At 50.7% G+C, this 16,121-nt stretch overlaps 2 protein-coding genes across 8 annotated transcripts in view; both read right to left on the bottom strand.

The window, feature by feature from the left end:
- The window catches only part of Ppp1r37 (protein phosphatase 1 regulatory subunit 37), a 38,924-nt gene extending 34,767 nt beyond the window's left edge, over positions 1-4,157 (bottom strand). For 2 of the 5 annotated variants that reach the window (XM_078031899.1, XM_078031896.1), the window contains exon 1: positions 2,964-4,156. In XM_078031899.1, the coding sequence (XP_077888025.1) occupies positions 2,964-3,059 (96 nt within the window). In that variant the 5' untranslated portion in view covers positions 3,060-4,156. Of the gene's footprint in view, positions 1-2,963 lie in introns of all 5 variants that reach the window. The other 3 variants (XM_078031897.1, XM_078031898.1, XM_040280127.2) reach the window with 3 other exon arrangements.
- Positions 4,158-4,920: 763 nt separating this feature from the next.
- On the bottom strand, positions 4,921-13,903 carry Gemin7 (gem nuclear organelle associated protein 7). 3 transcript variants are annotated; one of them, XM_005338211.5, is made up of 2 exons: positions 13,613-13,903; positions 4,921-5,713 (listed from the first exon to the last, which is right to left on the bottom strand). In XM_005338211.5, exon 2 carries the CDS (start codon positions 5,703-5,705, stop codon positions 5,310-5,312), a length of 396 nt encoding a protein of 131 aa, XP_005338268.1. In that variant the 5' UTR covers positions 5,706-5,713; positions 13,613-13,903; the 3' UTR covers positions 4,921-5,309. The 3 variants fall into 3 exon arrangements, with proteins under 3 accessions (XP_005338268.1, XP_040136068.1, XP_021590866.1); XM_040280134.2 differs by lacking the exon at positions 13,613-13,903 and adding an exon at positions 13,385-13,586; XM_021735191.3 differs by lacking the exon at positions 13,613-13,903 and adding an exon at positions 12,585-12,765.
- Positions 13,904-16,121: the final 2,218 nt, after the last annotated feature.

Here is a 16,121-nt window from a genome sequence, read left to right on the forward strand (position 1 = left end):
AGGCTATCACCTGCTCCTCGGTGTTGACAGGTCTTCTGACTTTTGTGTCCTGCAAATCCCACTGTCCACACTCACCAGCTTCCCAAGATCCCTCTCCTGCCAGTGTCCAAGTTCACACAACTCCTTCACTGCCAGGCCAGCTCCTGCAGCCCTCTCTCCAGCCAGCTTGGGCCCATCCTTCCACCCCATCATGCCATCGCTTCTCCACCATCCACCCACCCAACTCCCCTGGAGGGTGAGACCCTTTCTAAAACTCTGGGAATGATACTCCCTCGTCTGCAGGGCTCACCACCTCCGCCTTACCCAGAGCAGGCCAATCAGCACTCCCAGCCAGCCCTCCCAGCCAGGCTCCAACTGACCACCTTCAGATTCCCATTCATCCCTCCCCACAAAGTTCTGCCTTTCCCAAACTGCTCACGATGCCAGGCATGGGGGGGGGGTACACTTTAATCCCAGCAACTCAGGCAGCTGAGGAAGGAGTTTCACAAGTTCCAGGTCAGTCACACCAATTCTCTTAAAAGATGAAGCTGGGCATGGTGGCGCATGCTTGTGATCCCAGCAGCTAGGCAGGCTGAGGTAAGGCGATGGTGAGTTCAAAGCCAGCCTCAGCAACTTAGTGAGTCCCTAGGGAACTCAGTGAGACCCTGTCTCTAAATATTTAAACAAAGGCTGGGGACATGGCTCAGTGGTTGAGTGCCCCTGGGTTCAATCCCCAGGACCAAAAAGTTAAAAAAAAAAAAAAAAAAAGAATAAAGAACTGGGATGTAGCTCAGTGGTAAAGCATCTTTGGGTTCAATTCCCAGCACCAAAAATCAAAATGAAACAACTAAAAAAACAAAACAAAACAAAACCACCCTGCCCTTGAGAAGACAAACACCAAACACCAAGCTGCCTGGATAACAGCTGCTACTTATGTGACAGGAATTCACAAGGACTGTCTAGTTGATCTTCACAGCTAGCACCTCCATTTGCAAAGAAAGAAAAAGGAGGCTCAGAGAGGAAAAGCTGCTTCCTCAAAGCTGAACCTTTTCTGAGAACCTACAGACCAGAGGCATAATCCCCACCCGAGTCCAACTCCCAGGAGCCCTCACTGACCCTCCATCGCACAAATCTGCCGCCATCTCTACACATGTCCTGGAAGTTTCTGAAGCCTCATCTAGGCCCCTCCCTAGCCAACTCCACTCTATTGGCACCTACGCAGGCAGAAGTTGCATTAATAACATCTATATGCTTGCCTTGCATGTGTGAGGCTCTGGGTTTGACCCCCCCCAACACTGCCCCCGTGCCACAAGGAACAAATCAGTAACACCAAAAAACAAGACAACCACCACAATAACTGCAATTTCAGGAAGACTTAGCCTGGACAATCATTTTACATATGTGATCTCATCTTGTCTTCTCCCAAACCCTGCGCCATAGGTGTTGCTGCCCACGTTCCAAATGGAAAAAGTGAGGCTCACGAGAGTTGGGTAATCACCCCGAAGTCATGAAGCTGGCACACAGAAAGGTCTGGATTTGCCCCACAGCCTCTGCTTTAACCATCCTGCTCTCCTCTCCAGGCCGTTCCCTTCCCACTCTGAACTCCCTGGACTGGCTATCATGCAACAGCCAGGGCTCATTCTCACTCCTCCTTCCCCCAGTCCCAGGCTCCCAAGCCCTCCAACCCCATACTGCTCCACTAGCCCTGGTGTCTGGAGCCCAAAATGTGGCTGGGTCTCAACACCAAGAGTCTTAAGTTAACCATCATCTCTGACAATAACTAGACAAACTGGCATTTATGGCAGGCTCCCTGTGTGTTCAGTTTCCAGTGACCAAGTGTCCCACCCCTACATCAAAGCCACCAATTCCTCCAATGCCCACAGACTGCCGACAGTTCCTCTCCTTTCCTAAGGCCAGCAGACCAATGTCTACAGAAGCAAGGCCAGTCGGGTCCCTCTCTTCACAGGCCACACCCCGGTAAAACTGACTTCTCAGTGAAGAAGCAGGCTGAAAGGGGCTGCCCAAGTCCTCATCCCTATGGGTCCAATGTATGCGTCCAGCTGCCCTTTCAGCCCAACCTTCTCCTAGCATCCAGGGACCTGGCCCTCTCCTAACCCCCACAGGCCACCAGACTTCAATGCTCTCGAATCCTACTCAGGAGCGATTCTAACTCCTAACTTCATAACATCCCCAACTCCTTCCCAAAAGGAAAATCAGATCCTTCTAGACCAGGCCCCAGCTTCCTCTGTTCCTGAACGACAAACAATCTTCTGCTTCCCTTTTTGGGGGGAGGAGAAGGTGACATGCAGTGGCTTTTCTTCTAAATTCCTAACACTACCTCTGACTATTCATCCCACCAGGAAATTTACCTCCACCTCCGCGCCCCCATCCCCGCCCCCCAGTGCCTGGAACTTGTTGGGCAAGTGCCCTGGAGTTCACCCTATTCACTTTCCCCGACTGAAGGATTTACCAGCTCCTCTGCAGCCAAAATCCGGGTTTATTCCTTTCTCCTTTCAACCAGGAAAGTGATCAGCATGAGGACCCCTTGTCTCGAGGCTTATCGACCAACGACTTAATCTCTCGCCGTCCCCACGGGCCTATCAAATTCCTCCACCTGCCCTTTCCAGGCCGATGCTGACCCACTCTGCCTCCCCCGAATGCCCTATCCTTCTCTGGGGGGAATTATGAGCTCAACGGTTACCACCCTCCCAATCTCCTAAATCAACAAACCAAACTTTCTTTAATTTCTTCGTGGTCAATCCTAAAACATTCACCCTCGGCGTCCCGAGGTGGGAGGGGGCAGAAACCCAATTCTTGCCACTTTCCAACCCAACAGCCAGCCCCTAACAGCCTTCATCTCGAAATGTAGTACGGTCTCTTTAAGTCAACCTTCGGTACAATCTACCGAGCGCCACCTCCGTGCCCGGCCTTCTCCCGCCTGCCGGTCCCCATCCAGCCCGCCCCCGCGCCCTCGCCGTGGCTACCGTGTCTCCAGGGGTCTTTGGGCTCCACCGCTCCGGACACGATATCCTCGTCCGATGGGAACGTAACGCGCTTGGCCGCAGTCTTGAGGCGCCCATCGGCCGGGGGTGATGCGGGACTCGGGGACCCGGCCTCGGCGGGGGCCCCCTCGGCGTCGGCGTCGGTGTCCGCGCCGGGCCCGGGCTGCTCCTCCTGCGGCGGGATCTCCATCGCCGCCGCCTCCTCAAGGGGGCCCCGGGGACATGCCCCGGGCCCCGGGCTCGTCTCTCCGGGTCCGCCCGCCGTCCCGGGGCATGGGCTCCGCAGCTGCTTCAGGCGCCTCCTCCGCCCGCTCTCCTTGTCGTCGTAGTCGTCGTCGCCGCCGGGAGCCCGAGCGCGCCTCCGCCGAGCCCCGAGTGCTTCTGCTATTCGCAGTCGCACTTTCGCTAAAGGCCGAGGACCCCCGCCGAGCACTCGAGAAGTCAGAAAATCTATTTAGGCCATTTGCAGGAAGAATTGTTTTTGCGGGCAACGTGAAAAAGGGAACAAAGGGCAGAAAAAGCCACGGGGGAAAGAAACGTGAGCAGCGAATCTGCAGAGCCGGAACTGCAGAATACGGGGGGCGGGGCGAGGTGGACGCCGTCTCCAAGAGCAGCGCGCACGCGCGAAACTGAGCCACCCCGCCCCCCGCCCCGCCTCGGTACAGGTAACTGTGTCCAGGTTCCCGTACATTCGCCACGATCCCAGATTATGTGGAAAGGAGGGGAACTGATAGTTATCAAAACAACTCTTTGGCAGGACTCCGCCAACTGATGAGGAGGGAATAAAGGGATGATGCTGAAAATAAAGACACTGAAAGGAAAGGCAGTGGGAGCTGCGCTGAGTATGCGTACGTACAGGCGACGGGCGCTGACAGAAGGGATCCTCTGGAAACCAAGATGCTCTCTTGCTAGTCTCTAGCTTTCCATTTGCAGACTGCAGTTTCATCAAAAGCTGTATCTTGGCAGCGTTACATAAAATGTAAGTTACGATATTAAAATAAATGATTCTGTGAGAAGTATTCACAGACCTGACCTAAAACCCGGAGAATAAAATTCCAAAGGCGAGATGAATCTGCCGACGCAAACACCTGGAGAGGAAGGTAGATGCCCCGCGCGGCAGAACCTGCGCGAGCTCAAGCCGCGCCCCCAGGCGTCGACTCGGCCCTCGGGATTCGCCTCCGCACTTTCGACAGGCTCTCCTAGCCCACCCAGCGACCTGGGAAGGCGGGGCTGAGACTGGTTGTTGCCTAGGCAACTAGAGAGCTAGGAGTCGCCAGCGGTGGCGTTGTGAACGGACGGTGGCAGAGAGGTTATCTGTTTGCCCCGTACACTGGCAGCAGCCCTTCTTGAGACTGAAAAGGAAACAAAAAGTCCTCTGTACTTACTGGAAGGCTTCACTTACTTTCTGAACTTGAAGGGACTAAAAGGACAGGAACTTTTTAAAAAATTCCATCTGCTGAAAGATTTCTAGTGAAAGGGGACTGAGTGAAGATGGTGACATGGATGGCCATGCCAAATGGAGAAAGGTCAAAGGCCAAATAGAGGAAAGTCAAAGCTTCATGCTATCTTTTAATCTCCAGCCTCTTCTTAGACATCACCACAAGATCGGAGCATCCCGCCCCCACCCAGTATGGAACAGAAAAGCAAATCTGTGGCTTGCCATGAGCACTTGGGCAAGACCAAGTGACCCAATAAGAGCCATGCCGTCGCCTTGTAAAGGTACATCGGGCCCACCCAAAAATTAGGTCCCGAGCCCCCATTCAGGGGTCTCCAGCCATCCCTGGGACCCGGGGTGACACAATCCCTGCACCTTTATCCAAGCTCCTCACCATCTGTATCCAGCCCCACAGGATTCCGCCCTAGGATAACCATTCTAACAACTCCTAAATTTGACTCCATCCCCCATGGAATACATAGAAAATGAAAAACAGAAGTCAAATTTTCCTGGGATAATTGGTTCTTTGGCAGGAGGGGAGCTTTGGGGCGTTATCTTCAGGGTGGTTGAATTCTGCAAACTCTCCAATGCAGTTCATCTTTCTCCAGCCCCCACCCTCCCACCCAGGTCTTCAGGAACTGGCACTGGCCCATATTTCTGTAGAGTCCAGAGTTCTACAAGGTAGAGCATTACTTTCAACGAGATCTGGAATTCCTAGGGTTGCAGACTTTTACAACTAGACCCTGGAGGCCTCAAAAATCCAGAGGTGCTTGGTTCAAAATTCCCAGGGAGCTCAGAACTCTGTGGGGTCCACAGTGCCTGGCTCAGGAACATTTGGAGGCCTGTGATACTGTGGCTAAGCCCACAGCAGAAGGGTGACCACAATATTGTCTTCACAGCTTGAAGGTGTATGAAATAATGTCACTACATCGAAGCAGTGCCTCAGCCTGCACACCTATGGGAGTCTGCAGTTGCGACACGTAGAAGTTGGCCACATCCAGGTCAGTGGCTCCAAAGTGGGCAGTCACATGCACACCCTCGTGCAGTGTGAAGCTCACCTGGCGACCCACCATGGCCAGCAGGCTGCGGAGGTAGCGCTCCCGAAGGGCAGCTCGGGCCCGCTGTTCCTGGGATTCTGGAGATTCTTGAAGGATGGGACACTCTTGGATTTCAGTAGCTACGCGCTTCAGGGGGGCCCTGCGTCCATCAGGGGCAAAGCCACGACTCAAGCCGTCGGGGCCCCGGGGCAGCCGGAGCACAGGCACAGGAATGGCCAATGGAGTCTGCATTGTGCTGGCTGTTGAGTGAAGAACAGGGAAGCCATTAAGTGGGGGTTCAGGGCTTGAGGAGGGGGACAGACACTGTTCTTCCAGGCATCTCAACCTGTCTAAAACAGTAAAGTATGTCTAAAAAAGAAAAGCATTGACTCTCCTAAAACCTGGGCCAGTATCCCCTAGCTCTCCGCCTCCTGGGAAATGGCACCACCATTCCCCCAGTGACTTGGGCCAGAATCAAAGTGTTACAGCACAGAAACATAAGCCCCATGAAGGAAGGGACTTTGATCTGCTTTTATCAAAACTTTATCCCAGTTCTAGGCAATAAATATTTGCCAGAATAATGACCCTCAGCCTTCTCTCTCATACACACAAACCACCCAGTCCATCAGGAAATCCTGCTTCCAAAAAGATTCCCACCTGTGCAGGAGCCAGCTGGAAAGGGCCCCTGCTGGCCAAATCTGGAAGGACTTGAACTTGAACATAATCATAGTTACAGACCACAACTACTGGAAGAAACAGAAACCAGAGTCCATAATAATTATAAATGAACAAATAAAGGTGGAGCCAGGAAAGGTCTTCCTTACTATAGAACGTCAAGTAATGAATGTAAGAGGAACAATGTGTTGGAAAATCATCAATGGATGTGAAGATTTTTGGATTAAAGTTTGATGAGGAATAGAATATCTGTGTTGTCTTAAAGTACCTCCTCCTAAGATCTTTATTCTCTGTAAAGGGAAAGCAGTAACTTCATAGTGGAGACACCTGACGGACACCCCGTTTACCTGGCAACTGAAGCCAACAGCTCCAGTAATGACACCAAGGATAGAACCACATCTCTGGTATTCATTCCAAAAATGGATTACCAAACTCAAATTGAGAAACATTTTATAACAAACCAACAAAACTAGTCTGGACTAAAAACAAAGTCAAGTTCATAAAAGACAAAGGCTTATAAAATGATATTATATTCAACACACCCTCCCCCTTCTCAGCCCCTCCTCTGCCTCTATCCTGATGCCACCCCAGTCACTTCTCGCCTAGACTACCGCAGTCGGCTCCTCCTCCCTGATTCATCTTCATCCCCCACAGCTGCGCCCCCCTACTTGGCCAAAGCACCCTGTTAACACACCAGGCAGCTCACATCCTCTCCGCTCCCACCCTCCACCAGCTTCTTTCTCAAAGCCAAAGCCACAGCCCACAAGGCCCTGCCAGCTCAGTGGGTGCCACTCTTGTTGTCCCCACTGCCACTGGTCTCCTCACTGGTCCTTGGGCACAAAGCCTGGCTGCCCACAGGGTCTCCTCCTGTCTCTGCTTGGATGTCCTTTCCCTCAGGTGGCTTCAAAGCAGCCACCTTGCTGTTTCCACCGTGGCCCAAAGACCAGGCTCAGCAAGTCCTGCTCCCCTTCTAGTGAGGGTGGAAACACCTTCCCACCAGGCTTGGCGCATGACCTCAGTCCAGAGACAGTCCCAGCTGGGGATACAGCTCAGTGGTAAAGCATTGCCTGGCTGATGCGAGGCCCTGGGCTCCATCCCTTGCACAGCAAGTAAATAATAAGAATGATCATGGAGACAGGACTGATGCCTCCTGCACCCTTATCAGGATTTTACAGGCTCCTGCAGATGGGGCCGGAAAACTGCTTCATGGTTCTGGGCCTTGGTCTCCCCATCTGCAAGCAGGGACTTTCCTTAGAGTTAGCATGGGGACCAAATGACTGAACCCAAGTACTGTGTTCAACTCAGGCCGGGGACACGTTAAGTGCTGCTGCCGTGATGTTAAATGCATGTAGAACAACACTGGCTTTGTGAGCAGGAGACTGAGAGGAGGACAGAGGCTCGTCTGTAGTTTAGTCCCTTGCCCTCAAAAACCTAGTGACTGAGGAGGAGACTGACAAGGACTGGGCACCCAGTACCCCAGGGGGAGGCGATTCCAATGATTCTAAGTTTATATAATTTTCATGCATCAAAAATGTTATACTGGGTTGGGTTTGTGGCTTAGTGGTAGAGCTCTTGCCTAGCATGTGTGAGGCACTGGGTTCGATTCTCAGCACCACAAGTAAATAAATAAAATAAAGACCCCCCCAGGGCTGGGAATGTGGCTCAGGCAGTAGCGCGCTCATCTGGCATGCCTGCGGCCCGGATTCGATCCTCAGCACCACATACCAACAAAGATGTTGTGTCCGCCAAGAACTAAAAAATATTAAAAGTTCTCTCTCTCTCTCTCTCTCTCTCTCCTCTCTCACTCTCTCTTTAAAAAAAAAAAGACTCATTGACAACTAAATTAAAATAAATAGCAATAAAGGTATTGTGTCCATCTTTAACTAAAAAAAAAAAAAGAAAGTCTACTAAAAAATTGTTTTGCTGCCAGGAATGGTGGCACAAAGCTGTAATCCCAGTGGCTCAGGAGGCTGAGGCAGGAGGATCACAAATTCAAAATCAGTCTCAGCAACTTAGTGAGGCCCTGAGCAACTCAGTGAGACCCTTTCTCTTACTGTTATACAAAGCGCCTGAGTATACCTATCTACCCACAAGTTGCCTGCCCCACCAACATAAAGCCCAGAGGCGGTGACAGGACTGAACACTTCACAACTGCATCCCACTGGTTAATGGGGACTGGCTGACCAGGTGTAGGGTAGGAGGGATTATTCAGTAAATATTTTTTGAAGACTTGTAAAGATTCATACACCCAAATATTTTTAAAAGGGCTGGGAATGTGGCTCAGTAGTTAAGTATCCTTAGGTTCAATCCCTGGTACAAAAAAAAAAGCTTTTCTAGACTAGGGATGTGGCTCAGTGGTAGAGCGCTTTCCTGGCATGTGCAAGGCTCTGGGTTCAAGCCCCAGTGCCGCAAAACTAAATGAGGAAAGAAAAAAAGGCTCAGTATGAAGGTGCACACCTGTAACCTCAGCTACTAGAGGCCAAGGCAGGAGGATCACAAATTCAAGGCCAGCCTGGACAATTTAGTGAGACCCTGTCTCACTGTAAAACAAAAGGGCTGAGGATGTAGCTCAGTGGTAAAAAGTCCCCGGGTTCAATCCCCAGTACCCCCCAAAAAAGATGAAGACCTTGAGCTGGGATTGGCTCAGTGGCAAAGCCCTTGTCTAGCATGTGTAAGGCCCTGGGTTCCACCCTAGCACCTAAAAAAGAAAAGAAAAAAAAAAAAGATTGGGGTAGTGGGGAGAAGTGGGAGTGGGAGGGTGGTGACTGTCCAGAAAGCCAGGGGGACCATCCCCAGATGCCTCACTTTCTCGAAGCCACTTTGATTCTATTAGCAAAGCTTGGGTTTCAAGTTGAAAGCCACCCAGAATCCACAACTTCTCCCCACCACTACTCTGCCTTTTCCTGGGTGCAGCCACCATCACCTCCGATCAGGCAATCACAGAGACCTCCCCACTGGGCTCCTGGGTCTCTACTGTCACCCCAGTACATTCCCCACCTTGGCTGTCAGAGGGATGCTGTTACAACTAAGTCCAGGAGCCACCTTAACCAGGGCAAGAGCCCACACCATTACAGAAGCTATAAGGCCTGTCGCCTCTCTGACCTCATCTCCCACCCCACTACCCTCTGTTCCAGGTGTATGCAACCTCAGTCCAACCAAAGCCCAAGGGACTTTGTACCTGCCATTATTATTGCCTGGAACCCTCTTTTAGATAGGAGATCATATATTTCCAGAAGCATAGCTCACTTTTTGCTGCTCAAATATCATCTCTACAGGCAGGAAAAAATAGTATACCCTTCACTCTTTTTTTTTTTTTTTTCCTTTTTCTGTGTGTGTGGCATTAGGGATTGAACCCAGGGGCACTTTACCCAGTGGGCTACATCTCTAGCCCTTTTCTAAATTTTGAGATTGCTAAATTACTGAAGCTGGCCTAGAACTTGTAATCCTCCTGCCTCAGTCTGGGACACCAGGATTACAGGTTTACCCACTGTACTCAGCCCCAGGCTGGTTTTGAACTCCTGGGCTCAAGAAATCCCCCTGCTTCAGCATCCCCAGTAGTGGGGACTATAGACACATGACACTGGCACTACCACCTCCTGACAATATGTATTTACTGTCCCATATGTACACTTAACAACAGAGGAGTACCTCCTGAGAAGCATGGGATTCCACCACTGTGTGAAAATCATAGTGTACCTGCACAAACTTAGGTGGCATACATCGCTCACTACAGTGGCCTCCTGATGCAATAGAGATTCAGAGCACATGAACAGAGGCTGCTTTAAAAAAATAAATAAGAGCACACTCTAGTGATAAAACACATGGCATCACAAATACAACAGTAACACGGTTATTTATTGTCAATATCAAATATTACATACTGTCCATAATTGTATGTGCTATTCTTTCTTTTTAAAAAATTTTTGTTATTGATGACCTTTATTTATTTATTTGTTTATACCAGTGGCTGAGAGTCAACCCAGTGCTTCACACATGCTCAGCAAGCGCTTTACCACTGAGCTCAACCCCAGCCCCGTGTACTATTCTTTTATGCCACTGACTTATGGTAGTGTTCACACCAGCCCCATCACGAATGTGAGTCACATTTGCACTGCAATGTCATGCCGGGGACGGCCTCATTAGGAATTTCTTAGCTCTGTAATCATCCTTGGGGACTCCTATCCTGATGGACATGCTGTTACAAAGTGCCCGAGTGTACCTATCTACCCACAAGCTGCCTGTCCCACCAACATAAGGCTCAGAGAGGGTGACAGGTTTGATTACTTCACAACTGCATCCCACTGGTTAATGGGGACTGGCTGACCAGGTGTAGGGCAGGGGGGATTCTATATATATTTTTTGAAGACTTGTAAAGACTCATACACCCGGGGAACACTTACTTGGTTTTATGGAATGAAGAGGTGCCTGATTCTAGAATCACAGAATAAAGCAAATCAAGATGCTTAAAAGAAAATGATTCACCCATCCACTTTATCCAATATGATCAATACCATCATCACTGTGCCTGATCTTGGGCCAAGCCCATGCTAGGGGGTCTTGAGAACAAATCTAGGGACTCAAACAGCCCAATCCATTCCTGCCCCATGCACTTAACATCCAGTGGGGTACACACTGTCATCCCCAGGCAAGAGGGCAGACCAAAGTGGGCAGAGTGGGAAGGAAGGAGCTCAGAGGGGGCAGCACCCAGTCAAATGGAGGGGGTGGAAAGTGGTGTCCAGGAAGGGTGGACATATCTGAGCAAGGTCCTGAATGAGGAGGGGATAGATGCAGGGAGCAGGGTTATGGAAGGACTGCAACTAGAAACAACAGCAAACACAAAGGCGCATCACTATAGTGGCCTCCTGATGGTGCACTTGAGGCACAGTCAGGAGGTCAGTGTGGAGCAGACAGGGTGATGAGAGTTGGATGGAGAGCCTTATGGGTTGTGATAAGAATTTGGGCCTCAGGGGCTGGGGTTGTGGCTCAGTGGTAGAATGCTTGCCTTGCACATGTGAGGCACGGGGTTAGATCCTCTGCACCACATAAATATAAACAAACAAAATAAAGATATTAAAGGGCTGGGAATGTGGCTCCGGCGGTAGCGCGCTCGCCTGGCATTCGTGCGGCCCTGGTTCGATCCTCAGCACCACATACCAACAAAGATGTTGTGTCTGCCGAGAACTAAGAAATAAATATTAAAAAATTTAAAAAAAAAAAGATATTAAAAAAAAATGGGGCCTTAGGGTTGGAGATGTAGGCAGCATGTGTGAAGCACTGGGTTTGATCCTCAGCACCCCGTAAAAATATATAAAGACATGATGTCCATATACAACAAAAAAAAATTTTTAATAAAATAAAAATAATTTGGGCCTCAATTCTGAGAGACATGGGAGCACAAAAGTGGTTCTGAATCTTTGTAGGAAAAATGGGGATCTAGCCTTCGTTTTCACTGCTGCCCAAAGAACAGACACTGGGAGAAGTAGGTGAGGTCACAGTATGGCCCAGGTAAATGACAGTGTTTAGGAGAGGATGGGGACAGTGATGGTGGGAAAGGAGGTCAGATATGGGCATGTTTTTAAGGTTGCGAGCTCTCCTTGAAGGATGCAAAGTGTAAACTAAAGAAAAGGTGGTCAAGGGAGATACCATTTTTTTTCCCCTGATGCAGGAGACTGAGGGGAATGGGATTAAGGTCTATTTACATTTAAAAAACTTATCTGACCACTGTCACCAGTCCCCAGGGCCTTTCTCCAAACTAAGTTAACATTTAAGTATTTTAAGATAAACACTCAGAATGGGGGCTGTGGGCTCAGTGGTAGAGTACATGCCTAGCATGCATGAGGCACTGTGTTGATCCTCAGCACCACATAAAAATAAAAAATAAAGATATTTTGTCCACCTAAAACTAAAAAATAAATATTAAAAAAAAGATAAACACTGAAGTCTCCCAGATGGGAATTAAACAAGTGGCCAAACACATTGTTTTAGGGGGTTTTTACTTTGTTGGATGCAGGTATTTGTGATTGAACTCAGGGGCACTCTATCACTGAGCTACATCCCCAGACCCAGTCTCCATTTTTTTTTTTTTTTAAGACAGGCTCTTCTTAAACTGCCCAGGCTAGCCTTTAACTTTCAATCCTCCTGCTTCAGCCTCCAGAGTAGATGGGATTACCGGCCCACACTACCAGCTAAAAAAATTATGTTTAAGCCTATTAAAAAAACAAATAAGGGCTGGGGTTGTGACTCAGAGGTGGAGCCTTTGCCTAGTATGCGTGAGGCACTGGGTTCAATCCTCAGCACCACATAAAAAATAAAATTTTAAAAATAAAGGTATCATGTCCATCTACAACTAAAAAATAAATGTTTAAAAAAAAAAAAACCGAAATAAAGGAAGGGCCAGTGGAGGGACTTGTCACTTTCCTAAAGTACAAATGAAGTTGGAAGATGTTGAATCATTACCTGATACAGGTTGCAGAGTGGCAGGCAAGGGAGCCAATAGGGCCTACAGCCAATGGAGCAGGGGCCCTCACCCTACCCTATGCACAGGGACAAACTTTTTCCACAGTCCAGGGGAAGCCCTTGAGGGTTTTGGAGCCAAGGTGTGACCTGATAAGAAACAGGTTTGAGAAACCTTACACAGCATGTCCGAGAAAGGCCAGGGCGGGCTAATCCATTCTCCCTGGTACCAGGCCCTAGAGGCCTTTATCATCTTAATCCAATGGGTGGGTGGGGGGGGCAGGGATTTTCTGCCCAAAGGTTTCAGGAAAAATTTCCAAAGTCATTTGCCACCACTTGAAAAACCAACCCTTTAGACTAGATCTCATCATTTAGGTCCAGGCAGAGGAAGGGGATTCACTGATCTCCCTGCTTGGGGCGTCAGGGCACGCTTTAAGAAAATGAGAAAGGAAGAGCTCAGTGGACAAGCAACATTGGGCCAACCCTTTGCAGCTGCCAGGGTAGGGAACCAGCTGAGTTAACAGGTTAACAGCCAAGGGCAGGACCCAACTGAGCAGAGAGCAGACGAGACCAGGCACATACCTTGGGATGCCCTGTCTGGAGGCAAATTTGTTAAATGGGGCCACCTGAGCAGGTCTGAACCCTAAACACGCCTCTCCTCCGCCCCTGGGGGCAGGTCAGTTTCCTTTCAATTCCTCGGGGCCACTAATGGCTCTCCTTTTCTTATACTAAGTAGGTCCTCCCGGCCCCCAGGCGTCCACTTCCCACCACGCCCTGGGCGTTGGGCTGGACGTTCCTCCCACCTCCAGGCTCCGAAGAAACCCGTGGTTCCACCCAGGGGAAGACGGGGGTCTCCTGACTGCCACCGTAGCTACGGTTATCGTCCAGGTCCTCCTTACTCCCCCGAGGGACAGCACTCCGCCTGCCCCCTCCGCCACCTGCGGCCGGCGCGATCCGCCTCTTCCCGCCACTCCGGGCCTTCCCGGGGCCGGGAACCTGCCCTTGATTCCCCACCGCCACCCCGTACTCACCCAGGTCCACAGCTTCTGGCGCCCACACTTCCGCCGGGGCCCTCGCTGCAGAGGCCCGGGCGGGCCGCAAGTCTCCGAGCCTGGGTTCCGCCCGCGCCGCTGCTGCTGCTGCCGATGCTGCTGCTGCTGCTGCTGCTGCTGCCGCCGCCGCCGCCGCCGCCGCCCCACGTGGTCGCAGCCGGCTAGGAGGCTTGGCTCCGGGCACCGCCCTGGTCACCGCCCCGCCAGCCTCTTGACCGACCAGCCTGTTAGTTGGGGGCGTCTGGGATGCCCATTTTACGGAGCACGAAACTGAGGTTCATAGAGAGAAAGTCTTCCCCACGGCTGGGTCAAGGGCAGAACTTAGCGTTTGGCCCCCGCCCGCGGCACCGACACGCTCCTACCCCGCACTTCCCGGGGGAACGTGGGCCACCTCCCCCGTGGCAACCTTGAAATCGTGCTATCTGCAGCCGCGGACCGGGAAATAGGCTTAAAGGACAGCAGCTGAGATGGACGAGAGAGGGTCATTTTGTCCTCCAGCTCTCCCTGCCGGCCAGGTTTACAAAACTGAGACCCTGAATGAGGAAACGGAACCTCTCAGCTCTAGGCCCGGGCCGAACCCGCTTCCTCCCCTCGTTAAAGTCCAATTGGGCAGGGATCCTGAGTACCTCGGCTTTCCTAGGGCCTGGCACACGAGTGCTCTGCAAATATCTGTGGAAAGACGCCAGACACATAAAAGGAGGTCAATTCGTACTTGCTGACTGAATCATGAGGCAGAGGAGCTCTGAACCAGACCAGGGCTCCCTTTGCCATCTCACAACTTGCATTCTAGAGGGGGCGGGAAAAATAGAGGAGAGTATAAATGAGCAAATACATAAACCAGTTCTAAATGGGATCTTTCAGCACGTGATAACTGGATGCCAAAAATAAAATGAAATAATCCCAGCCCAGTAGTGGCTCCCATTTATAATCCCAGTGACTCAGGAGGCTGAGGCAGGGAGGATTGCAAGGCCAGTCTCAGGAACTCAGCAAGATTCTGTCTCAACACAAAATATAAAAAAGTGTTGAGGATGTCCTTCAGTGGTAAAGCACTCCTGAGCTCAACCCCAGTACTGCAAAACGAAATAAAATAAGGGGTACAGCATTCGTGCGTGGCAGGGTTGGGAGCTTCATTGGGTGGTCAGAGGTGGCCACTTCAGGTAACCCTCTGGTTCTAACATTCTTTTGAGAACTGGGGAAACTGAGGTCCAAAAGGGAACTAGGACAGATGGAGGTCATCGAGGGTAATTTGCAAGGCCTTCAGCAGGGTGGGGCTACTTTAGATAGGCGGTCAGGGAGGCCTTCTGCTCCAGAGAGGACAATTGAGCTGAGACCTGAATGACAATATGCGGAACTCCAGGAGATCAGCATCAGGAATTCACTCAGGGCTGGGCTAGGGACACCTGTGGTAGGACAGACCCTGACCCTAACCTCAGGGGGTATGCCTTACGTTGGGGGGAGGCAGTCAACAGTTCTATCAGAGACCAGAGTCGTGGTCTCTGCCAGGAAGAAAAAAAAAAAACTCAGAAAGGAGTGAGGGTGGGGCAGAGTGTCAATGCCACTTCAAACAGCAGCAGATAGAATTGCTAGAGGAAAGAAGTTCCAGGGGCCCAAGAAGGGGCCGGTAGTTTGTTTGTTTTTAGTTTTGGTACTGAGGATTGAACCTGGGGGCAATTTTTGGCTGAGTCACAGCCCAAGTTCTTTTAATTTTTTAGGTTGAGAAAAAGCCTTGCTAAGTTTTTTTGTGGAGCGGGGGAGAATGCTGGGGGGATCAAACCCAGGGCCTTGTGCACGTGAGGCAAGCATTCTACCAACTAAGCTCTATCCCCAGTCCATGGTCTTACTAATTTTTGAAGCTGGCCTCAAAATTGTGATCCTCTTGCCTCAACCTCTCCAGCCGCTGGGATTAAAGGCGTGCGTGACCACACCTGCTGGGCTATTTGATTTTAGTGGCCTAGGAAAAAAGTAGATGTACATGATTACAATCCTCCTCAGCTCAAAACCCGTCCAGGGCTTGTTTCAGGAAAACCAAAAGACATGAAACTGACCAAAGGTCCGTGTGGTGGAGCCCCATTTTCTCACTGAACTCAATCTCTCCCCGCCCCGCCTTACACCCACGAGCGTTCCTGAATGCCCAGACCGACTCCCGCACCTCCCTCGGTCTCAGCTCAGCGCTACTCTGCCCCGGCGTGGGGAGAAAATTGCTGGCACGGGGTTACCCTGTCCCCATCCCTAGCTTTATTTTGCTTCTTGGCGCCTGTCATCACGGACGGTGCTCCGCAGTTGACACAGGTTATCTGTGTTCAGAGTCTCCCCGGCCACATAAGCTCCAGAGGGCAGGGTTAGTTGTGATTTTGTTCACTCTTGCATCTGCAGCCCTTAGAACAGCGCGGGTCGCAGAAGGCACTCAATAAATGGTGTCCAATTATTTTTTTCCCGCAATACGTTTAATGGAATAGTCCAGATTATTAGTGCCTGGTAAGAAAGATGG

This window comes from Ictidomys tridecemlineatus, chromosome 15, assembly GCF_052094955.1.
Source record: "Ictidomys tridecemlineatus isolate mIctTri1 chromosome 15, mIctTri1.hap1, whole genome shotgun sequence".
Lineage (NCBI taxonomy): Eukaryota > Metazoa > Chordata > Mammalia > Rodentia > Sciuridae > Ictidomys > Ictidomys tridecemlineatus.